General features: G+C 42.9%; 2 protein-coding genes across 3 annotated transcripts in view; one reads left to right on the forward strand and one right to left on the reverse strand.

Annotated features, from left to right (window-relative positions):
* LOC106589661 (piggyBac transposable element-derived protein 5) overlaps positions 1–7,588 on the reverse strand; it is a 32,015-nt gene extending 24,427 nt beyond the window's left edge. Inside the window, exons 1-2 of the mRNA XM_014179905.3 lie at positions 6,916–7,588; positions 2,367–2,797 (exon numbers count right to left, since the gene is read on the reverse strand). Coding sequence (XP_014035380.1) covers positions 2,367–2,797; positions 6,916–7,228 — 744 coding nt within the window. The 5' untranslated portion in view covers positions 7,229–7,588. The remainder of the gene's footprint in view (positions 1–2,366; positions 2,798–6,915) is intronic.
* Positions 7,589–8,423: 835 nt separating this feature from the next.
* cog2 (component of oligomeric golgi complex 2) lies at positions 8,424–20,048 on the forward strand. Of its 2 annotated transcripts, none has more exons than XM_014178866.3 (18): positions 8,424–8,627; positions 8,965–9,126; positions 9,454–9,513; positions 9,653–9,733; positions 11,568–11,671; positions 12,681–12,789; positions 12,952–13,131; positions 13,514–13,638; positions 14,188–14,314; positions 14,540–14,679; positions 15,283–15,344; positions 15,486–15,637; positions 15,916–16,101; positions 17,208–17,280; positions 17,465–17,607; positions 17,793–17,932; positions 18,313–18,493; positions 19,469–20,047. In XM_014178866.3, the coding sequence occupies exons 1-18, from the start codon at positions 8,571–8,573 to the stop codon at positions 19,574–19,576; spliced, it is 2,190 nt and encodes a 729-aa protein (XP_014034341.1). In that variant the 5' UTR covers positions 8,424–8,570; the 3' UTR covers positions 19,577–20,047. The 2 variants fall into 2 exon arrangements, with proteins under 2 accessions (XP_014034341.1, NP_001133098.1); NM_001139626.1 differs by having other exon boundaries at positions 8,433–8,627; positions 9,454–9,519; positions 19,469–20,048.
* Positions 20,049–20,091: the final 43 nt, after the last annotated feature.

A 20,091-nucleotide genomic window follows, 5' to 3' on the forward strand; every position in this document is an offset into this window, starting at 1 on the left:
TACTTGCCCCAATGCATAGTGCCAACTGTAATTTTTGGTGGAGGAGGAATAATAGTCTGGGTCTGTTTTTCATGGTTCGGGCTAGGCCCTTTAGTTCCAGTGAAGGGAAATCTTAACGTTACAGCATACAATGACATTCTAGACCATTCTGTGCTTCCAACTTTGTGGTAACAGTTTGGGGAAGGCCCTTTCCTGTTTCAGCATGACAATGCCCTGTGCACAAAGCGAGGTCCATACAGAAATTGTTTGTCAAAATCGGTGTGGAAGAACTTGACTGGCCTGCACAGAGCTCTGACCTAAATCACATCGAACACCTTCGGGATGAATTAGACTTCATCTTCTAAATCGTCCAACATCAGTGCCCAACCTCACTCATGCTCTTGTGGCTGAATGGAAGCATTTTCTATCAGAGAAGTTGTTTATTGCTCTTAGTTGAGCCTTAAAAAGGACCACAGAGTTTGGTCTGCTTCGTGATTTAATTTTGGCATGGAAAAAAATATTGCGATACTGGTATCATCACAGCCCTAACACGTGTTATACAATTTATACAATTTGATTGGGCATTTGCATTCCTTCTTATTTCTTTACTAAAATGTTATATTGGTTGTCATATTGAGAAAGGGGGATACCTAGTCAGTTGTACAACTGAATGCATTCAACTGAAATGTGTCTTCCGCATTTAACCCAACCCCTCTGAATCAGAGAGGTGCAGGGGGCTGCCATAATCGACATCCACGTCTTCGGCGCCCGGGGAACAGTGGGTTAATTGCCTTGCTCAGGGGCAGAATGACAGATTTTTTTTACCTTGTCAGCTTGGGGATTCAATCCAGATCCCTTTCGGTTACTGGCCCAACGCTCTAACCACTAGGCTACCTGCCACCCCGTGTTCTTGCCCGCTATACCGGTGCCCCCGCACATTAACTCTGTACTGGTACCCCTTGTATATAACCTCGCTATTGTTATTTTACTGCTGCTCTTTAATTATTTGTTACTTTTATTTATTTTAGGTATTTTTCTTAAAACTGCATTGTTGCCTAAGGGCTTGTAAGTAAGCAGTTCACTGTAAAGTTATACACCTGTTGTATTCTGCGCATGTGACAAATAAAATGTGATTTATATTGGTTGTTATATGGGTTGTCATATTGGTATGTATGTGTCAAAGCAGTAACTTAAAACTGAAGTAGAATGGTGGACAGGTATGAGAAATCCCTGCCATGGCCTGACACAGTGGCAATCACATGTAGTTATTTCTGTAAGGTCAACAACATTTCAACTTCGTATCCTCCCGGCCCACGTTTTCCTCCCGGCCCACGTTTTCCTCCCGGCCCACGTTTTCCTCCCGGCCCACGTTTTCCTCCCGGCCCACGTTTTCCTCCCGGCCCACGTTTTCCTCCCAGCCCACGTTTTCCTCCCAGCCCACGTTTTCCTCCCAGCCCACGTTTTCCTCCTGGCCCAGAAACACAGACAGGTTGTCCTCCTTTCAGAAAAGTTCACATTGCCAAGGTTCTGAAAGAGATGGTGGATTCTTCATGGGAGGTTGCAAATTGGCTCATCTCAATCATTTCAAAATGCAGCAAGGATATTCTGTGTGCTTTGGCTTATTTCTGAACTTAATCTGAACCAATCCTTCCTGATTAGACAATCCAAATACATGTTATTCAGCTGCTGCCAGATGTGAGATTAACATTTGAATAGAGTTTAATTAGACAGAAAACAAGTTTACTCTTCACAGAAAAGTGCTTTGGGAGCTGAATATTTAACTGTGAGTCTGTTCTAAACTAGGACACAATGTACTATTGTTCCAGGAATGTTTGTCCAAAAGACAACCTACCTATCTTTTTTAAATTTATTTCACCTTTACTTAACCAGGTAGGCAAGTTGAGAACAAGTTCTCATTTACAATTGCGACCTGGCCAAGATAAAGCAAAGCAGTTCGACACATACAACAACACAGAGTTACACATGGAGTAAAACAAACATACAGTCAATAATACAGTAGAAAAATAAGTCTATATACAATGTGAGCAAATGAGGTGAGATAAGGGAGGTGAAGGCAAAAAAGGCCATGGTGGCGAAGTAAATACAATATAGCAAGTAAAACACTGGAATGGTAGATTTGCAGTGGAAGAAAGTGCAAGTAGAAATAATGGGGTGCAAAGGAGCAAAATAAATAAATAAATAAATAAAACAGTAGGTAGTGGTTTGGGCCAAATTATAGATGGGCTCAGGACATTATTCTGCTGGTCGTAACAGTGTAACAGATCAAAAGAAACTGGGGAAAATAAATATATTTGGTTCCAACCCCTAGTCATCTGTACTAAACGTGTCCAAAGCTAAACAGTTCACACAGCAGCCCAGCGCCATACCTGAGTCTGAGAGGGGCGGAAGGTGCTGCAGCCGAACAACTGCTGCAGTGAGTCCAGGAAGGGCTGGATCTTGTAGAGGCCATGGCTGCCGTGGCTGGAGCGGAAGGCCACGATATGGAAGTACTTGAGGATCTTCTCGAAGCGTGCCTGGCTCATCTTGAGTGCAATGCTGCGATTGCTGAAGAAGCCGCTGCTCCAGATGCTGAGCACTGACTCACAGCGGTGAACGCTGGTGGAAGTCACGAAGCCCAGGAAGGCCTTCATCTCGGCCGCCGTCACGTTCCGCCAGCCCTCGTCGCTGCCGAAGCGCTCCTGGTACTTCTTGGCGTACATGTTGGTCTGCGTCACCATGTTCTGGATGGCGTTGTCGGGCACAAACAGCTGGAAGAAGTCCATGCAAGTGGCTGTGGCTGGCATTCTCTGGATAGGGCCTGGTGACAGGGAGAGAGACAGAGACACGGATGTAAATTGAGTCTTACTTTTAAAACGACAGATAAAAAAAAAAGTTAATTACAGTACTTTGACAGTATGGAGCTCTTTTGTGCATAGAGTTATTTTGTACTCTAAAAAAAGCACAATGCGTATGAACCAACATTTCTTTCTGGTCTTTGTGATTTGGATTGTAGGTCACTGTCAACCCTAGGGCTGCAATCAACTTCTATTCAACATGACAGTAACCATAATGTCATCGAAACAAGAATAACGCTTTTTGGGCTTGAAGAAATGGTTCATTAATATAATATGTTACAACACTATCGTGGATGAAAACAGCCATTGTCTTGTCTCGAACATGTCAGATGAAACACAATTAATTCCTGCTTATGCAAGCCAACAGCTGTAACCTCGTTAGGTCAAGCCCACTCATCGACATTGACATACTAGTTTCCCATGCATGTTAATCAAGTCAAGGCCAACTTGGTGAATGAAAATCTTACCTTCTCATTTAACTAAATTGGCAATGTGTAAGATTAAACACACCTCAGGTAAGGTGGTCCTCCCTTAAGACTGACTTAGACTTCCAGACAGTGAACTCTAGCATTTAGAGCCAATTAATAGAGAATAGACAGGCGTGACTCTCTTTCAATTGAAAGCTGATGATCCATAAGGTGTAATAAAATGATCAGCTGTTATTTGTGTGAGAGAGAGTCAGACCTATTTTCCTTGGCACACTTGTAGCAAGCACATTTACTGGAGTGAGAAAATGTCTCTAAACAGCAGTCTTAATTCAGGCCCAATTAACCACGTAAGGAAGACTGTTTGGGTTAGCCAATTTTTAAAAGCTATTTAGCTAAAAGGAAGATTCTCATGTCCTCTCTAATGTCCCTAGGAAAATGTTGGGTCTTAAAAAGGACCAAAATTAACTAGTTTAGTTTGCTGATGAAATACAGTAGATTTTTACATTACTACTCTTGCACTGAATGTACAGGCCAGGTTGACCGTGCTGCAAGTTGTTACTTTTAGGCACTTAGTCCTGTATAGTTTGTAACAATTGTAGCGTTACTTTTAAGCACTTAGTCCTGTATAGTTTGTAACTATTGTAGCTCACCAATTCCTCAAACCCAGCCTGAGAGAGAGATGCATCTAAGTAGGCTTCAGGCCAAAGGGTGTCTCACACTGCAGAAATTGTTTCAAAAACCACTCATTTAATCCAGTCGACTTTCAAACTTGACAGCAAAATACAGCATGACTGCCTTAGATGCAGGGATTTCCAAAGACAGATTCATACAGGCTTCCACAAAAGCAATACAGTAAACAAAAGTCATACCAAAAATACTATGCATAATACATCTTTTTTTATGGAATATAATTGTTTTATTCCCTTGACTAAGAATTCCATTCTGAGAAGAGTTTTCCCACATTTTCAGAACATTACGATACATTATTTCTATCTCACACCATTAACTGATAGCATAGGATTAAGGATTTTAAGAAGTCTTCTGCTACTGAAGACATCAGTAAGAGAAGCCTCAAAAGCATTCACTCACCACTGCATATACTACTCTCCCATAATCCTGCCTTTATAGCTCAAATTTAAACTAGGATGTACGTTATTTTGTCAGGCAACAAACAACCACATGGCAGAGTTCCACAGAAAACATATAATGGTACATATTCTGTAAGAGATACATTTTTATTAGGCTTGATTAATCATTCAGAGAGAAAAGATTACTGTGTTAGCTGCGTTTACCTCAAAAGTAAGCCACCGGGCACACACTGGTTGAATCAACATTGTTTCCACATCATTTCAACAAAATTACGTTGAACCAACGTGGAATAGAAGTTGAATTGACGTCTGTGCCAAGTGGGAAGACACTGATTCTACAGCTACAGTAATGTACACAATAAATGCAGGGGGTTGGATCCAGATTATGTAGGTTTTGAAATCAAATGTCAGTCTTTCAGGCACGGAAACAGACTTGCACCTTTTTGACATTAATAGGTCTGAAATGACTGAAAATACTGCAGTGTCATTCAATAAAGTGAAATGGAGCTGGATTAATTCTAAAGCCTTTCTATCATAAACATTTTACATAATATATTGTTATACATTATACTGTAATAAAATCTACTGTAATAGACTGTAATCCATGGGGGGGGGGGGGGGGGGTTGTCCTAATGTGCATACGCATCACCGCAGGGATTTTACTAGGATAATGATGTAAACCAATAGGATGACATTTCAGACCCATGGATATGCTTACTAAGTACTCCCTATCCCTGTTATAGCCGTGTGGTTTTCATAATGGACTAAATATCAATCATACAGACTCCATCTCTCATTTTGCCTATGAAAACTGCATGTTGTGCAGACATTTTTCAAAGGTTTTATCTTTGTATGTAGGAATAATGTTCCCATATTTACTCTGTCAGCAAAGTCAAACCCACATCTCAAGCTTCACATGAACATTTTGTTTCTCTAGTTGGACCTTGCACTGGATATCCTTGTCCTCAGTGAGCACCAGCTTGCTGCATCCAAACCTTCAGTTGAGTTAGCACAGAACCACCTCACGTTCATCTTTCCTGGCCACACCAGCCCTGTGTCCTGCCTATTTGCTCATCTACTAATGGGTTTGATGCAGTCAAGCTGTTACTGCTCATTCAATACACCTGCCAGCACTATCATTTGTGTCAAAAGTCTCAAATAACTTATAGGGATATACCTAGTCCGTTGCACAACTGAACGCAATCAACCGAAATGTGTCTTCCTCATTTAACCCAACCCCTCTGAATCAGAGCGGTGCGGGGGGCTGCCTTAATTGATGTCCATGTCATCGGTGCCTGGGGAGTAGGTGTTGTTGGGGGGGTTAACTGCCTTGCTCAAGGGCAGAACGGCAGAATGTTCCACCTTGCCAGCTTGAGGATTCGAACCAGCGACCTTTTGGTTACTGGCCCAATGCTATTGGTGGTGAGTGTGAGAAAACAAACCTGGCTCTAGTGGAGAATGCGACAGCCACACATACTGTAGTGTAGACAAAGACTTCTGTATGCTGAAGTGATTCCCAAAGAAATGCCTTGTGCCTGAAATGCATTGGCTAACACCACCACCTGTCACTGCCTGTGTTAACGCCCATACCTAAGCCTACAGGCAGATGGCATGATTTTCTCTCACGTCGTGACTGTGGCACAATGCACCCCCAGACCACCATGTAGCGAGAGGGAGGCATTTATTTGCAAGTCACATCTGGTCTCAGTGACAGAGCTTTCAAACAGAGCAATGATGAAGGCAGGAACCTCAGCCTACACTTGTTGTGTGATACATCCATAAGGCTATGTTTTACTTCTATATGACTGATAATCATCTGTAATACATTGATCATTTTACAGGACATTTGTAAGGATAAGAATATTACATATTTGATTAGGTTGTTGCTGGTACTAGTATGGTTTACCCCTTTAAGCATGACATGCAACTGCTCAGTATTCCTTTACAATGGCAGCTGGTCCAAAATATACATTGGCATACTACAATGCCTTAGTTGACAAATACATGTGGCCGAACTGGCAAAGATGTTGCACAATGTTATTTGTGTCTGGAGATAGCGAAGAGAGAGCGGAGAGAGAGTGCTCAAACATGTGTTCTGTGCCAATATTGTCTTTAATTCACTTAGGCTCCTCTGCAACTTCTCCTCTATTCTCATTTCCTGGGCTACTTAATTTGGAAGAGCAGCATGTCTGTCTGCTCACTGTTAACTCATTGTCCTGTGTCTGCACCACATTCCCAGACTGCCACTTCACCGTTTCTGAGATTCTGACCAATCATATAAGCCACAATTCTCCAAGCAATTCATCCATATTGTGTCACGATCCTTTATTAAAGGAAACTTGGGCTTTTCCTCTCTGACTCTCTGGGCCTGCTGTTCAGTCAGGACCTACAATCATAGGCTGCTCATTAGATAGGACTGCCCACTAGATGGACACACACACACACACACACACACACACACACACTACACACACACACACACATACATACATACATACATACACGATGGAGATAATGACCTTAACCTATTAATTCAAGCTAGGCTTTATTCTTGAAATTACATACCATATGTGTCGTTGTAGGGGGCCACCGTGATATCATGCAGTGTGTCGCTCCATCCATCCTCCTCTGCTTGAGTCTTTGAGATAGAGCCGGGTGGACCTCCGTTTTGACAATTCCCAGTCTCACCTGCCCTTTGATCATCCCCGGCCTCCAAGCAACAGTTATCCGAATTCGAGTCACCCGAAGTGCTGTAAAAGGGATTGTCGCTACTGTCATCTCCCGATTCCCCAAAAACATCATCTGAAATCTGCAAGCTCTCGTAGCGTGAGCGGGCCGCCTCCAGGACAGACAGCGCCTTCATTCCACATTCCGCCATCGCTCGTCGATGCACTTGGTAGCTTACCACACCGCACAATATTCGGCATGCAACTATACTGGGGAAAAACCCGTGCCACACACACCTACCCACGGGAGATGACAGTCCACTCCCACTGTGCGCGTTTGATAATTATTCTAGGCCAACTGCAGACTTGGCTTGTGATGCGATAACTTCGACTCTCCCCTTTCTTCAAAGCATCAACCGGAGGGGAGCTGTCCTCATCAAGGCTACTGAAGTTCCCCTCGGCGCTGCGCACAGAGACCGAAATTATCAATATTTATCACTCTCTGCGCATCCTGGTTGGGCCAGCTATTTCGTTGGTGGCTCGTACTGTGTAGAGACCTCAATGAATACGCGGCATCTACACGTCAGCTGACCTGGTTGCTCTCCTGTACTGGCCAATAGCGTTGTTATCTCACTGCAACGTCAAATCTTATGGTATTAAAGCAGAATTGTGTTCTGATGCGGTTAGAAACGGCATATACCCCATAAATTGATTTTTGCTTATGATACGAATATAAAATACATGTATGATTAATGCATTAGTTTATTCAATGACATTGCAATTACAGGAACTATTTAAAGTCATTTTTGAAAATGTTTAATGATATCCTGTGACAAGGAGGTCAGGATTTGTATGATAAAATCTGTTTCTAAGACCAGCATGCTTAGAGTAAAACAGACAACTTTCCCCTTGGCGCCCTGTGGGGGTGCAATAGACGGGGTCGCCCCAGTCATCTTTCTTGTTGGTATGGTACCAAAGATTTTTATAACTAACCCAAGATAGAAAATGAATCATAGTGTGCAGAACACGTAAGGGGGTTGACAGAGCCAAGCATGAGCTAGCGACAGCCTATTGGCGCGTTCTACAAGGTATTTGCATATTGCCGTTAGGGAACGCCTACTCTTTGAAGTGCGCGTGTGCAATAACTCAATTCGCCCTTGCACTCATTTTTTTTTAACTTTGGCACAGGCTAAAGTCTACAAAACGTAGCCCACTCACTAACAGATACTAGTTTTGGAAAAATAAAACTGCATTGAGATCAAATGTATCACAGATGAGAAAACTCTTCTCCCACGGCTGGCCAATGGACTTCCTCTCATCACCATATTTGGTAGTGAGTAGAAACACCAACCGGATGCTTCACATTATACATCCGGTGAAATATCTGTCTCATTGTTCTATCTGTGGTGGTACACTGCCATGTTTGCGGAAGTATAATTTCAGTATTTTTCCCCTTCTCATTCTTCAGAAATTATTTAGCAACCTTTTTTTAAAACTTTATATTATAACTACATGTCCAGCCTTTATCGATTTCAAGAATAGTACGAAAGAAAAATGAATCTGCCAAAGGGGCCGGATTCTCTCTGTTTCGACAAGGACGTGTTTATGAAGGTAGTTAGCTAACAGTAGCTAAGATAATGTCACTTTTCCAAGCTAACGTTAGCTAGTATTACCATAGGTTAGCTAGCAGTGATCAGCCAAACTGGCTTCATTCTATGTTATCACATCTTGAAAAGACACGAATTATATATGCCTAAATTTGTCTCCTCATATTTACCTATCTACCTTCTTCATCAAACTGTTAATGCCCTATTAGAAATGGCAAGCAGCTAGCAAGTTAGTTTCTGCTGGACAGATTTTGCATAAGCATTGGCTAGCTAACTAGCTAACGTTAACTACATGATCAATCATGATACATGTTTTCTTCTTCATCTTCTGTTGCATTCAGGATGACTTCGACGTGGATCAGTTTGTTGCTGATTGCAGAAAGCATGTCCAGCTGGAGGAGATGCGCGAGGACCTTGAGATGTATTACAAACTGCTCAAAACAGCCATGGTGGAGCTGATCAACAAAGACTATGCAGACTTTGTCAACCTCTCCACCAATCTGGTAGGTTCCTATGGCTGTCAAGTCCAAGATGCTGCAGTGTCCCCCACCCATACGTGGCATTAATGGACGTTACAACCATGCATTTGTAGCCAAATAAGAAGATGGCAATCCTATTTTACAATGATGTCACTTGAAAGAAACTGGGAGCATCAGCAGAATCTGCTCAATATGGATGTAGCAATCTAAATGGGTGTGATGATGAGATGCCTGTTTGTTCTTCCAAACAGTTGCTCCAGCTAAGATCAGGACTTTTAAATGTCAAATAGGCCTAATAGCTACAGTAGTAGTTAGAGAATAATGGGCATACTTGATGTATCATCTATTTAGGTTGGAATGGACAAAGCCCTGAACCAGCTATCAGTGCCGCTGGGTCAGTTGCAGGAAGAGGTACTGGTATGTGCTCTGTTTGACTCTTTTTTTCCCCTTCATATTATGATACATTGATTTCACCTTCGTTGCTGTTGACTTGGTCACACACTTTGTCCCATTTATGTATGTTGTATCTTTCTCCCTTTATTTTTTTCAGAGCTTGAGAACATCTGTAAGTGAGGTGATCCAAGCCATTGACAACCAGCTATCAAAGCAAGATGACTTGCAAAACAAAAAGGTTTGTTAACCTGGATTTATACACTATATGACCAAAAGTATGTGTTTGACCTCTAGGTTTTATGGGTATTATGACTTATAACGTGGCACTCTCAAGGTTATACACTACAGGACGCAAAGTATGTGGACACCTGCTCGTTGAACATCTCATTCCAAAATCATGGGCGTTAATATGTATTTGGTCCCCCCCTTTGCTGCTATAACAGCCTCCACTCTTCTGGGAAGGCTTTCCACTAGATGTTGGAACATTGCTGCAGGGACTTGCTTCCATTCAGCGACAAGAGCATTAGTGAGTTCGGGCACTGATGTTGGGCGATTAGGCCTGGCTCGCAGTCGGCGTTCCAATTCATCCCAAAAGTGTCCAATGGGTTTGAGGTCAAGGCACTGTGCAGGCCAGTCAGTCATGTTCTTCCACACCGATCTCGACAAACCATTATTATATTTTTGTTGTTGTATTTTACCCCCTTTTTCTCCCCAATTTCGATCTTGTCTCATCGCTGCAACTCCCGAACGGGCTCGGGAGGTGAAGGTCGAGTCGTGTCCTCTGAAACATGACCCGCCAAACCGCGCGTCTTAACACCCGCCGACTTAACCCGGAAGCCAGTGTCGGAGGAAATGTGTCAGAGGAAACACCGTTCACCAGACAACCGAGGTCAGCCTGCAGGCACCGGGCCCACCACAAGGAGTCGCTAGTGCGCGATGAGCCAAGTAAAGCCCCCCTGGCCAAACCCTCCCCTAACCCAGATGACGCTGGGCCAATTGTGTACCGCCCTATGGAACTCCCGATCACGGCCAGTTGTGATACAGCCCGGGAGCGAACCCAAGTCTGTAGTGGCCCTTCTAGAACTGCGATGTAGTGCCTTAAACTGCTGCGCCACTCGGGAGGTCTCAACAAACTATTTCTGTATGGACTTCGCTTTGTGTTTAATGCTGAAACAGGAAAGGGCCTTCCCCAAACGGTTGCCACAAAGTTGGAAGCACAGAATCGTCTAGAATGTCGTTGTATGCTGTAGAGTTAAGATTTCCCTTCACTGGAACTAAGGGGCCTAGCCCGAACCATGAAAAACAGCCCCAGACCATTATTCCTCCTCCACCAAACAGTCCGTCGGACTGCCAGATAGTGAAGCGTGATTCATCACTCTAGAGACCGCATTTCCAATGGTGGTGAGCTTTACACCAGTCCAGCCGACGCTTGGCATTGCGCATAGTAATCTTAGGCTTGTGTGCGGCTGCTCGGCCATGGAAACCCATTTCATGAAGCTCCAGACGAACAGTTATTGTGCTGACGTCGCTTCCAGAGGCAGTTAGGAACTCGTTAGTGAGTGTTGCAACCGAGGACAGACTATTTTTATGCTTCAGCACTTGGTGGTCCCGTTCTGTGAGCTTGTGTGGCCTACCACTTCGCTGCTGAGCCGTTGTTGCTCCTACATGTTTCAACTTCACAATAACAGCACTTACAGTTGACCGGGACAGCTCTAGTAGGGCAAAAGTTTGACGAACTGACTTGTTGTAAAGGTGGCATCCTATGACAGTGCCACTTTGAAAGTCACTGAGCTTTTCAGTAAAGCCATTCTACTGCCAATGTTTGGCTATGGCGATTGCATGGCTGTGTGCTCGATTTTATACACCTGTCAGCAACGGGTGTGGTTGAAATAGCTGAATCCACTCATTTGAATGGGTGTCCACATACTTTTTTTAATATAGTGTATGTCTACCATTTCAGACATTTGTGTTTCTGTAAAATACAGTACATTTGTATGTGTGTAGCTGGATGCTAGAGATGAGTCTGTTTAAACTGTCATGTTTCTCATGTTTTTTTTGTTCCCCTATACAAGATGTGTGTCACAAGACTCATCCAAGTTGTTCGATCAGTAGAGAAGATTGAAAAAATCCTACATTCTCAGAACTCAAAAGACTCAACATCTCTTGAGATAAGCAGGTATGTAAAATAATGATTGCATCAGCTTTTTGCTGATATGACATATTATAGTTTCTCTACCATACGGATGCATCTAAGTTAATGATGAGGCAAGGTCACAGAAAGAAGCCATTACCCCATTTTTTAAAAGTAATTCTCCAGGGATGCATGGCTCTCGACCTTGGCTTCTCCCGAGTCTGTACGGGAGTTGACACGATGGGACAAGACTGTAACTACCAATTGGATATTATGAAATTGGGGAGAAAAAGGCGTAAAAAGTACAAAAAAAAGTGATGCTCCGGAACTTTTGTATAATTTAAACCAGTAGTTTTGAAAGTGATGCTCACTTGCCAAAACGGGTCCCCGTTTTTTTTTTGTGTGCTACTTCATTCAATTGTTCATAGATTATTTGGACGAATCAGGATTGGGCGAAGGCGGTGCGTAAACTGGTGCAGTGATTTTCAAGTCTGTGTACGGATGATAAACGTTTCCATTAGATTCCACAGCCACGAAGTCAAAATTGGCTATATCGAAAAAATTCATGAAAACCAAAATGTGCTTTTTGGCCATGATAAACACGGGCTAAATTAGTGTAAGGGAGGAGTTTGGCCGAAAGTTTTTCCGTTAGCGAGGGAGGAGACTCACAATTATTAACTGCATTTCCTCCAGAAGTAAAAAAAAATTGCTAACTTTTGCCAGATCATTTTACTTTTGTGTAACCGAGATTCAATTGTGTACTATGTTATCTGTTTCGTGTGATATGTTTACATCCTTCTTTTTTGGGCAGTTCTTATGATATGTTACGAATCCAATTCGTACAATATGTTACGAATTTGTTGTGCTTAAAATCCCGGACTGAAACTTTAATTTTGACCTTGCTTTTAATATTTTCTGAGAATATGGCATCCAGCCAGCATTTCAGGGCCTACCCCTATCCCTGTTTCTATGTCAGCTATATTCTTCATGTTTTGTACTCTATATATTGGTGTATGTTTCATTTTCTAAGTTTGCTGTTTCTTTTGCTTTGCAGTCCTCTCTTAGCTGGCCAGATTCTGGAGCGGATTGCCACAGAGTTCAACCAGCTGCAGTTCCATGCTGTCCAAAGCAAGGGCATGCCCCTGCTGGACAAAGTCAGGCCTGTAAGTCAAGTCGTATTATTCAACACTGACAGCACCATGGCATTTCTGGGGTTGATTTTCAGTACACAAACTAGATTAAGGTTAATGGTTGAAAATGGGCGTGCCTGCCCATTGTAAAGATTCCTTTACTGACACTGTGTCTGTGTACGATCTGTGTTGTAGCGTATTTCCGGCATCACGTCCATGCTACAGCAGTCTTTGGAGGGACTCCTTATACAGGGCCTCCAGACCTCCAATGTGGATATTGTGCGTCACTGCCTACGCACTTACGCCACCATCGACAAGACCAGGGACGCAGAGGCTCTGGTGGGACAAGTCCTGGTCAAGCCCTACATGGACGAGGTGAGGTTGTGTGGGAGCGGAACCGTCAGGATTAGGTCCTGTATGGCTCAGTTTGTCGAGCATGTAAGTCTGTAAGTCGCTTTGATTAAAAGCGTCTGCTAAATAGCATATAAAGAAGAGCGTTTAGGGCTGGTGTCCCATATCCAGATTAAGCCTACTCCTGGACTAACAATCATGATTTTTAATTGCTTGTAAATGCAGGCGTAAACTTAATCTGGTTTCTGGGACACTCTCTTGGTGTCCAGCTCACCAATATATTTACGAAATGATGCAGAAATGGACAATTCAAGAACTTAATGTACTGTGTTCTTCTTTAGAGATGAAGTCTATGCTTCCTCCTCGACATAAACAGTACTTCACATGACTATTTTGTTGTCAACAGGTCATCGTTGAACAGTTGGTCAAGTCCACCCCCAATGGCCTTCAAATAATGTACACCAAGCTCTTAGAGTTTGTGCCGCATCACTGTAGACTGCTGCGCGAGGTGACTGGAATGGCCATTTCAAGGTACCCGCCATAGCTGACCTGGAAGTCAAAGTTCCGAAGGCATTTCTCCCGACAGATATAAGAAAGTATATGGTAGAATGGCCATAAGGCGCTACAGAGGGTAGTGCGTACAGCCCAATACATCACTGGGGCCAAGCTTCCCGCCATCCAGGACCTATATACTAGGCGGTGTCAGAGGAAGGCCCAAAAAATTCTCCAAGACTCCAGTCACCCAAGTCATAAACTGTTTTCTCTGCTACTGCACCGGCAAGCGGTACCGGAGCGCCAAGTCTAGGTCCAAAAGGCTCCTTAACAGCTTCTACCTCCAAGCCATAAGACTGCTGAACTTTTAATCAAACGGCCACCCGGACTATTTGCATTTACTTTAGTTTATTTAGTAAATATTTTCTTAACTCTATTTTATTAAGACTGTATTGTTGGTTAATAAGGGCTTGTAAGTAAGCATTTCACAGCTCATGTCACAAATACAATTTGATTTGAGTTACATTCATAACCTATGAATTTCTTATTTGTTCTTTCTCATGTCTTTGCTTTCTGCTGTCTGTCCAGTGAAAAGGCAGACATAGTGCCTGGATACGACTTCTTGGTGAACTCCGTTTGGCCTGAAATCATCAAAGGTATCGACGAGAGAATCCCCTCTCTCTTCAACGCGGGCAACCCTGACACCTTTTATGAGGTACGCACTGTAACGACCCAATCTCGTTCTTCTGGCATCAAAGTAGTCCTATGGCATCATAACTGTCATATAAAACCTTTAGAAGCCTGTCTCTTTGACAGTGTTCAACAGAGCTTGGAAATACAATGGAAATAGTAATGGAAACACTGACTCTAACAAGTCCTACTCTCTACTAGTAGGAGAGGGAGACCAGATTCTCATTCGGTTCATGTCTGTATTTTGCAGAGGTACACAATCAGCATGGACTTTGTGAGGAAGTTTGATAGGCAGTGTGGCTCCCAAGCCAGTGTGAGGAGACTGAGAGCTCACGCCTCCTATCAGAGCTTCCACAACAAGTGGAACCTACCTGTCTACTTCCAGCTCCGGTGAGTAGCTGTGTGCTCCATGACCTTTGACTTCTGTGCATCCTGTACTGACCTTCTGTGCTTGATTTTGCACCCTTTAATTGTCACCTACCCTGCTGATGTCCAGTCATCCGTTTTACTTCCTGGATATTGTGCTGATATCATGTTACACATAGAGATAAGATGATGACAGTTACGGGTTATAAGTAACTGTGTCCAACACAAGGCTCCTGATTAATACTCCCTCTAAGGCAATATTGATCCTCTATAGAGTCAACGTGAAGGTTGTTGGACTCTCTGTGCCTTGCACTGTTTGTCAACCAGCCTTTGCACATTTCACAATGGAAAGTCTATCATGCTGCACATGCTTAAAATTGTGTTCTTTCAATTCCATCACAGCTGCATGTTGTGTAACGGCTGTTGCTATCAAGATTGTTTTGAGAATGCACTATGCTATTTATCTTTATTGTAAAGAATAATCATCATCCTTTTTTGCAATGCCATTTCTACAAAAATGGAGATTGGAATAATCATTTTAGAACTGTTTTGCTCAAAAAACAGCAAGCTAGCTTATACGTGTTTAACAGCGATGCATTGACTTGTTGTTCCCGATCTTTGTCACAGGTACAAGGAAATTGCTGCATGTTTAGAGAATGCTATTGCTGATGGGTTAGAGGCAGCACCAGGTTAGTAGCTATACTCAACTTTAATGTATGAATGGATAAGTTATATTTCATTAATCATTACCACAAAAGGCAATTTTACCTGCTGGCTTGTATTACCTGCTCCCTACACACTCTCCCCCCCTTACACACTCTATTCCTCAGCGGGCAGCTGCTACCACCTGCTGGTGTCCCAGGTGCTGTGGAACAGCTTGGTCAGGTGCTGGGCGGAAAAGGTCTACCTGCCCCCGCTGTCTCACCGCTTCTGGAAGCTCACCCTGCAGCTCATCTCACGCTACTCCAAGTTCCTCACTGAGGTACAGCTTCCAACATGGCAACCCAACTTTCCTCAAACAGGGCAACCCAACCTTCCTCCAACATGAAAACCCAGCCTTTCCACTATAATATTAATGCTAGTGTACATACTGTCTATGGATTCTGTGATACCCCTATTAATCTAGTGTTCAACGTAGCCTCAGCATATGTCAGTATCCCAGTGTTTTAAAGCAGCAGGCATGAAAATGTGAATACTATGAAAGGAAATGCTGGTCCTATTAAGTTGTCATGATTGGTGTTTCTGGACCCTGTCTCCTAGATGCTGACTAAATCTCCCTCTACGGAGGTCAGTAAAGACCCTGTGAGGCCCCTCCCCAGCTCCGCCTCCTCCACGTCCAGTCGCACCTCTCAGGATGATGGGGGCAGTGAGAGTGGCAGCCCAGCAACCCTATCTACCAAACAGCTGGTTTTTATAGCCTCCGATGTGGACAAACTACAGGACCAGGTAGTGATATGGACCAATCATGACCAAGATCCTGCAAAATAAGCCAATGAAGTTTTGTACTGTATTTTTAAATTTTATTTCACCATTATTTAACCAGGTAGGCTAGTTGAGAACAAGTTCTCATTTGCAACTGCGACCTGGCCAAGATAAAGCAAAGCAGTTCGACACATACAACAACACAGAGTTACACATGGAATAAACAAACATACAGTCAATAATACAGTAGAAAAATAAGTCTAGATACAGCATGTGCAAATGAGGTAGGATAAGGGAGTTAAGGCAATAAATAGGCCATGGTTGCGAAGTAATTACAATATACCAATTAAACACTGGAATGGTAGATGTCAGAAGATGAATGTGCAAGTAGAGATACTGGGATGCAAAGGAGCAAAATAAATAAATACAGTATGGGGATGAGGTAGATTGGATGGGCTATTTACAGATGGGTTATGTACAGGTGCAGTGATCTGTGAGCTGCTCTGACAGCTGGTGCTTAAAGCTAGTGAGGGATATGAGTCTCCAGCTTCAGTGATTTTTGCAGTTCGTTCCAGTCATTGGCAGCAGAGAACTGGAAGGAATGGCGGCCAAAGGAAGAATTGGCTTTGGGGGTGACCAGTGAGATATACCTACTGGAGCGTGTGCTACGGGTGGGTGCTGCTATGGTGACCAGTGAGCTGAGATAAGGCGGGTCTTTACCTAGCAGAGACTTGTAGATGACCTGGAGCCAGTGGATTTGGCGACGAGTATGAAGCGAGGGCCAGCCAACGAGAGCGTACAGGTCTCAGTGGTGGGTAGTATATGGGGCTTTGGTGACAAAACGGATGGCACTGTGATAGACTGCATTCAATTTGTTGAGTGGAGTGTTGGAGGCTATTTTATAGATGACATCGCCAAAATCGAGGATCGGTAGGATAGTCAGTTTTACGAGGTCAGTTTTACCTTCCAAGAAGACAAAAATAATTCACACATGTCTTAATAGATGTGGTTTTTAATTTTATGAATTACTTTTAGGGGTAGGCAACATTACATAGATATGCAATTGCATTAACCTTGTTATTTTTCCATCATTAGTTTTCTTTACCATTAAACATTTGCCTTTCTCACAGATTCCGGAACTTTCTAAAATGATTATGCAGAAACTGGAGGTCATTGGGTACAAAAACGTTGTAATTGTTGGAGGTATGTCGTCATCATCATGCTTGAAAGATTACATGCACAAACTGATATCTTGTTCCAAACAGTGTTCAATCATGATACTTATTCCATCAGCTGTTACTGTTCTCTTACTGCAAGTCAGTTGATATAGTGCCTTTTGATTGCCTTTTTGACAAGTGTCCTTCCATGCCCTGTGTTCTCTCCCCAGAGGCCCTAGAAGACTCCAAAGCCTCCCTGTCTGGCTGCATTCCCACCCTGAACAGCAAGATGACTCAGCATTTAACTGAGAGGTGCTTTCGCTTCCTGAAGAGTGCCTCTGAGGTCCCCCGACTATACCGCAGGACCAACAAAGTGAGAAGGCCTGCCCCTCAGGCGTCATCCTCCCAAGACAATGGAGCAGTGCTCTCATTAGGCTTCAATGTTACTGAGATGATTAGAGAACATCTTCTGTATAGTACCAAAATATTGAAAAGTGCACCACAGTCACAGCAGTCACAAGCTTGAAGATGTGTGCCTGTTCTTCATTTCCTGTATAGGAAGTTCCCTTCAGAGCTTCTGCCTACATGGACAACGCCCTGCGGCCGCTGCACCAGCTCCTGAGCGACTCCAAAGACATGGTGAAGCCCTCCATTGCCCAGGACTGGCTACGGATCACACTCAATGACTGCACTCACAGGTAGGGGGACTCTGCTGTCTGTTAGACTTCCTGTGTAGGAAAGTAGAGTATACTGTAAGAGATGGCTGGAGACCACTTCATGAATGGGAAAATGAGATCTTGTGAAGATAATTCTAGTCCACATATACAGCTTTCAATTTGAATGCTTGCCATAGTCTTTAGTCCTGGTATCGTGTTATAATAATATTTAATACAATTAAGTTGACTCTCTAGGGCCAATGCAGTGAGTCACAATGTTTTGTCCTAAGAATGGCACCACACAAGGACACAAACTAACAATTGAATTGAATTCAAGGGCAGTCAACCTCACAAACTTAAGTAGCTTTTTGGTCTGCTCCACCAAGCACAAAATACTAATTTTCCATCTTGACATTGGGCAGATATTTTGAAACCATATCAGAAGTTTTGAGTTCCGTAAAAAAAATGGAGGAAAGTTTAAAGAGACTGAAGCAAGCGAGGAAAACAGCAACCACCAACACGATAGGTACCACTGGAGGACCCACAGATGACAGCAAGATCCGCCTGCAGCTGGCCTTGGATGTGGAGTACCTGGGAGAGCAGGTAGGGTTCCCCCTGTTAGAGAACCCAAACTTATCTTGTAGTTGTCCTTTGACTATGTTATAGAAAGACAGTATATTGGTTTGAGTTAATGGGAAGGAAGGAAGGAAGGCAGGTCAGGAAAATCCCCAGAATGATTGTTGTGATGGTAAGCCTCTAATACCACAAAGACTCCAGCCACCCTAGCCATAGACTGTTCTATCTGCTCCCGCACGACAAGCACTACCGGAGCGCCAAGTCTAGGTCCAAGAGGCTTCTAAACAGCTTCTACCCCCAAGCCATAAGACTCCTGAACATCTAAACAAATGGCTACCCAGACTATTTGAATTGCCTCCCCCCTCCTCTTTTACATTGCTGCTACTCTGTTATTATCTATGAATAGTCACTTTAATAACTCTACCTACATGCACATATTCAATCAAATTGTATTTGTCACATGCGCTGAATACAACAGGTGTAGACCTTCTTTTTTTGTTGTTAAGAATAAGAAATAAAGTAACAAATAATTAAAGAGCGGCAGTAAAATAACAATAGTGAGGCTATATACAGGGGGTACCTGTACAGAGTCGATGTTAGTCAAGGTAATTGAGGTAATATGTACATGTAGGTAGAGTTATTAAAGTGACTATGCATAGATAATAACAGAGTAGCAGCAGTGTAAAAGAGGAGGGGTATGCAAATAGTCTGGGTAGCCATTTGTTTAGATGTTCAGGAGTCTAATGGCTTGGGGGTAATATTACCTCGGCTAAGCACATTGACTCTGTACCGGTACCCCCTGTATATAGCCTCGCTATTGTTTTTTTACTGCTGCTCTTTAATTATTTGTAATTTTTATTTCTTACTTTTCTTTGGGTATTTTTCTTAAAACTGCATTGTTGGTTAAGGGCTTGTAAGTAAGCATTTCCCTGTAAGGTCTACCTGTTGTATTTGGCGTATGTGACGAATAAAATTTGATTTGATGTTTGTTTCCCATGACAGATTCAGAAGATGGGTCTGCAACCTGCCGACATCACCATGTTCTCAACACTAAATGACTTGGTCCAAGGAGCACAGGACGTGACTCCATCAGAGCAGGCTGGACCATAATCCTGCACCGATATGAATGTATCTGTATGCTTGTAGTTAGAAGGAAGAAAGCACAATGAGGGACTGGGGTCTTATTTATTTTGAACGCTAATCATATGAAAGATGGTATTGAAATCAAGAGAACTTCAACATTTTAATTTTCAATAGTAATTCAATATTTCCTACTGGCCACCTGACTGTTCATAACAGCAAATGTGTAATGTAATGTAATGTAATGGGGTCAAAGGGGGTTAACCCTAACCCTCTATGCCTGCCTGAGAATTCACTGTACGTTCAGTAATGCAAGTTATGTCATCATACAAAAGAAATACTGGCAAAAAGTAGACCAGGGCAGCTTCTTGATCTACCTTTTTAGTGAAGGATAAAGATATTATTCATTGTGAACAGAGTTGGTGAAGGATGAGATTGTACATTTTTAAATAAGGTGAATCAAAGTTGTAATAACCTTGGTAATAAAAGCTTTCGATCTTTGTATGTTGTTGTGTAAATGCGATTCCAGTTCAGCTGTTATGAGG

The sequence above is a fragment of the Salmo salar genome, chromosome 28, assembly GCF_965601325.2.
Source record: "Salmo salar chromosome 28, fSalSal1, whole genome shotgun sequence".
Taxonomy (NCBI): Eukaryota; Metazoa; Chordata; class Actinopteri; order Salmoniformes; family Salmonidae; genus Salmo; species Salmo salar.

Bases quoted from the DNA above. Each gene is read 5' to 3' on its own strand.
- cog2 (NM_001139626.1), top strand. From the start codon at position 8,571: ATGAATCTGCCAAAGGGGCCGGATTCTCTCTGTTTCGACAAGGACGTG. The intron at 15,638-15,915 runs GTACAGCTTCCA...CCTGTCTCCTAG, and splicing joins ACTCCAAGTTCCTCACTGAG to ATGCTGACTAAATCTCCCTC. The intron at 17,608-17,792 runs GTGAGAAGGCCT...TTTCCTGTATAG, and splicing joins TATACCGCAGGACCAACAAA to GAAGTTCCCTTCAGAGCTTC.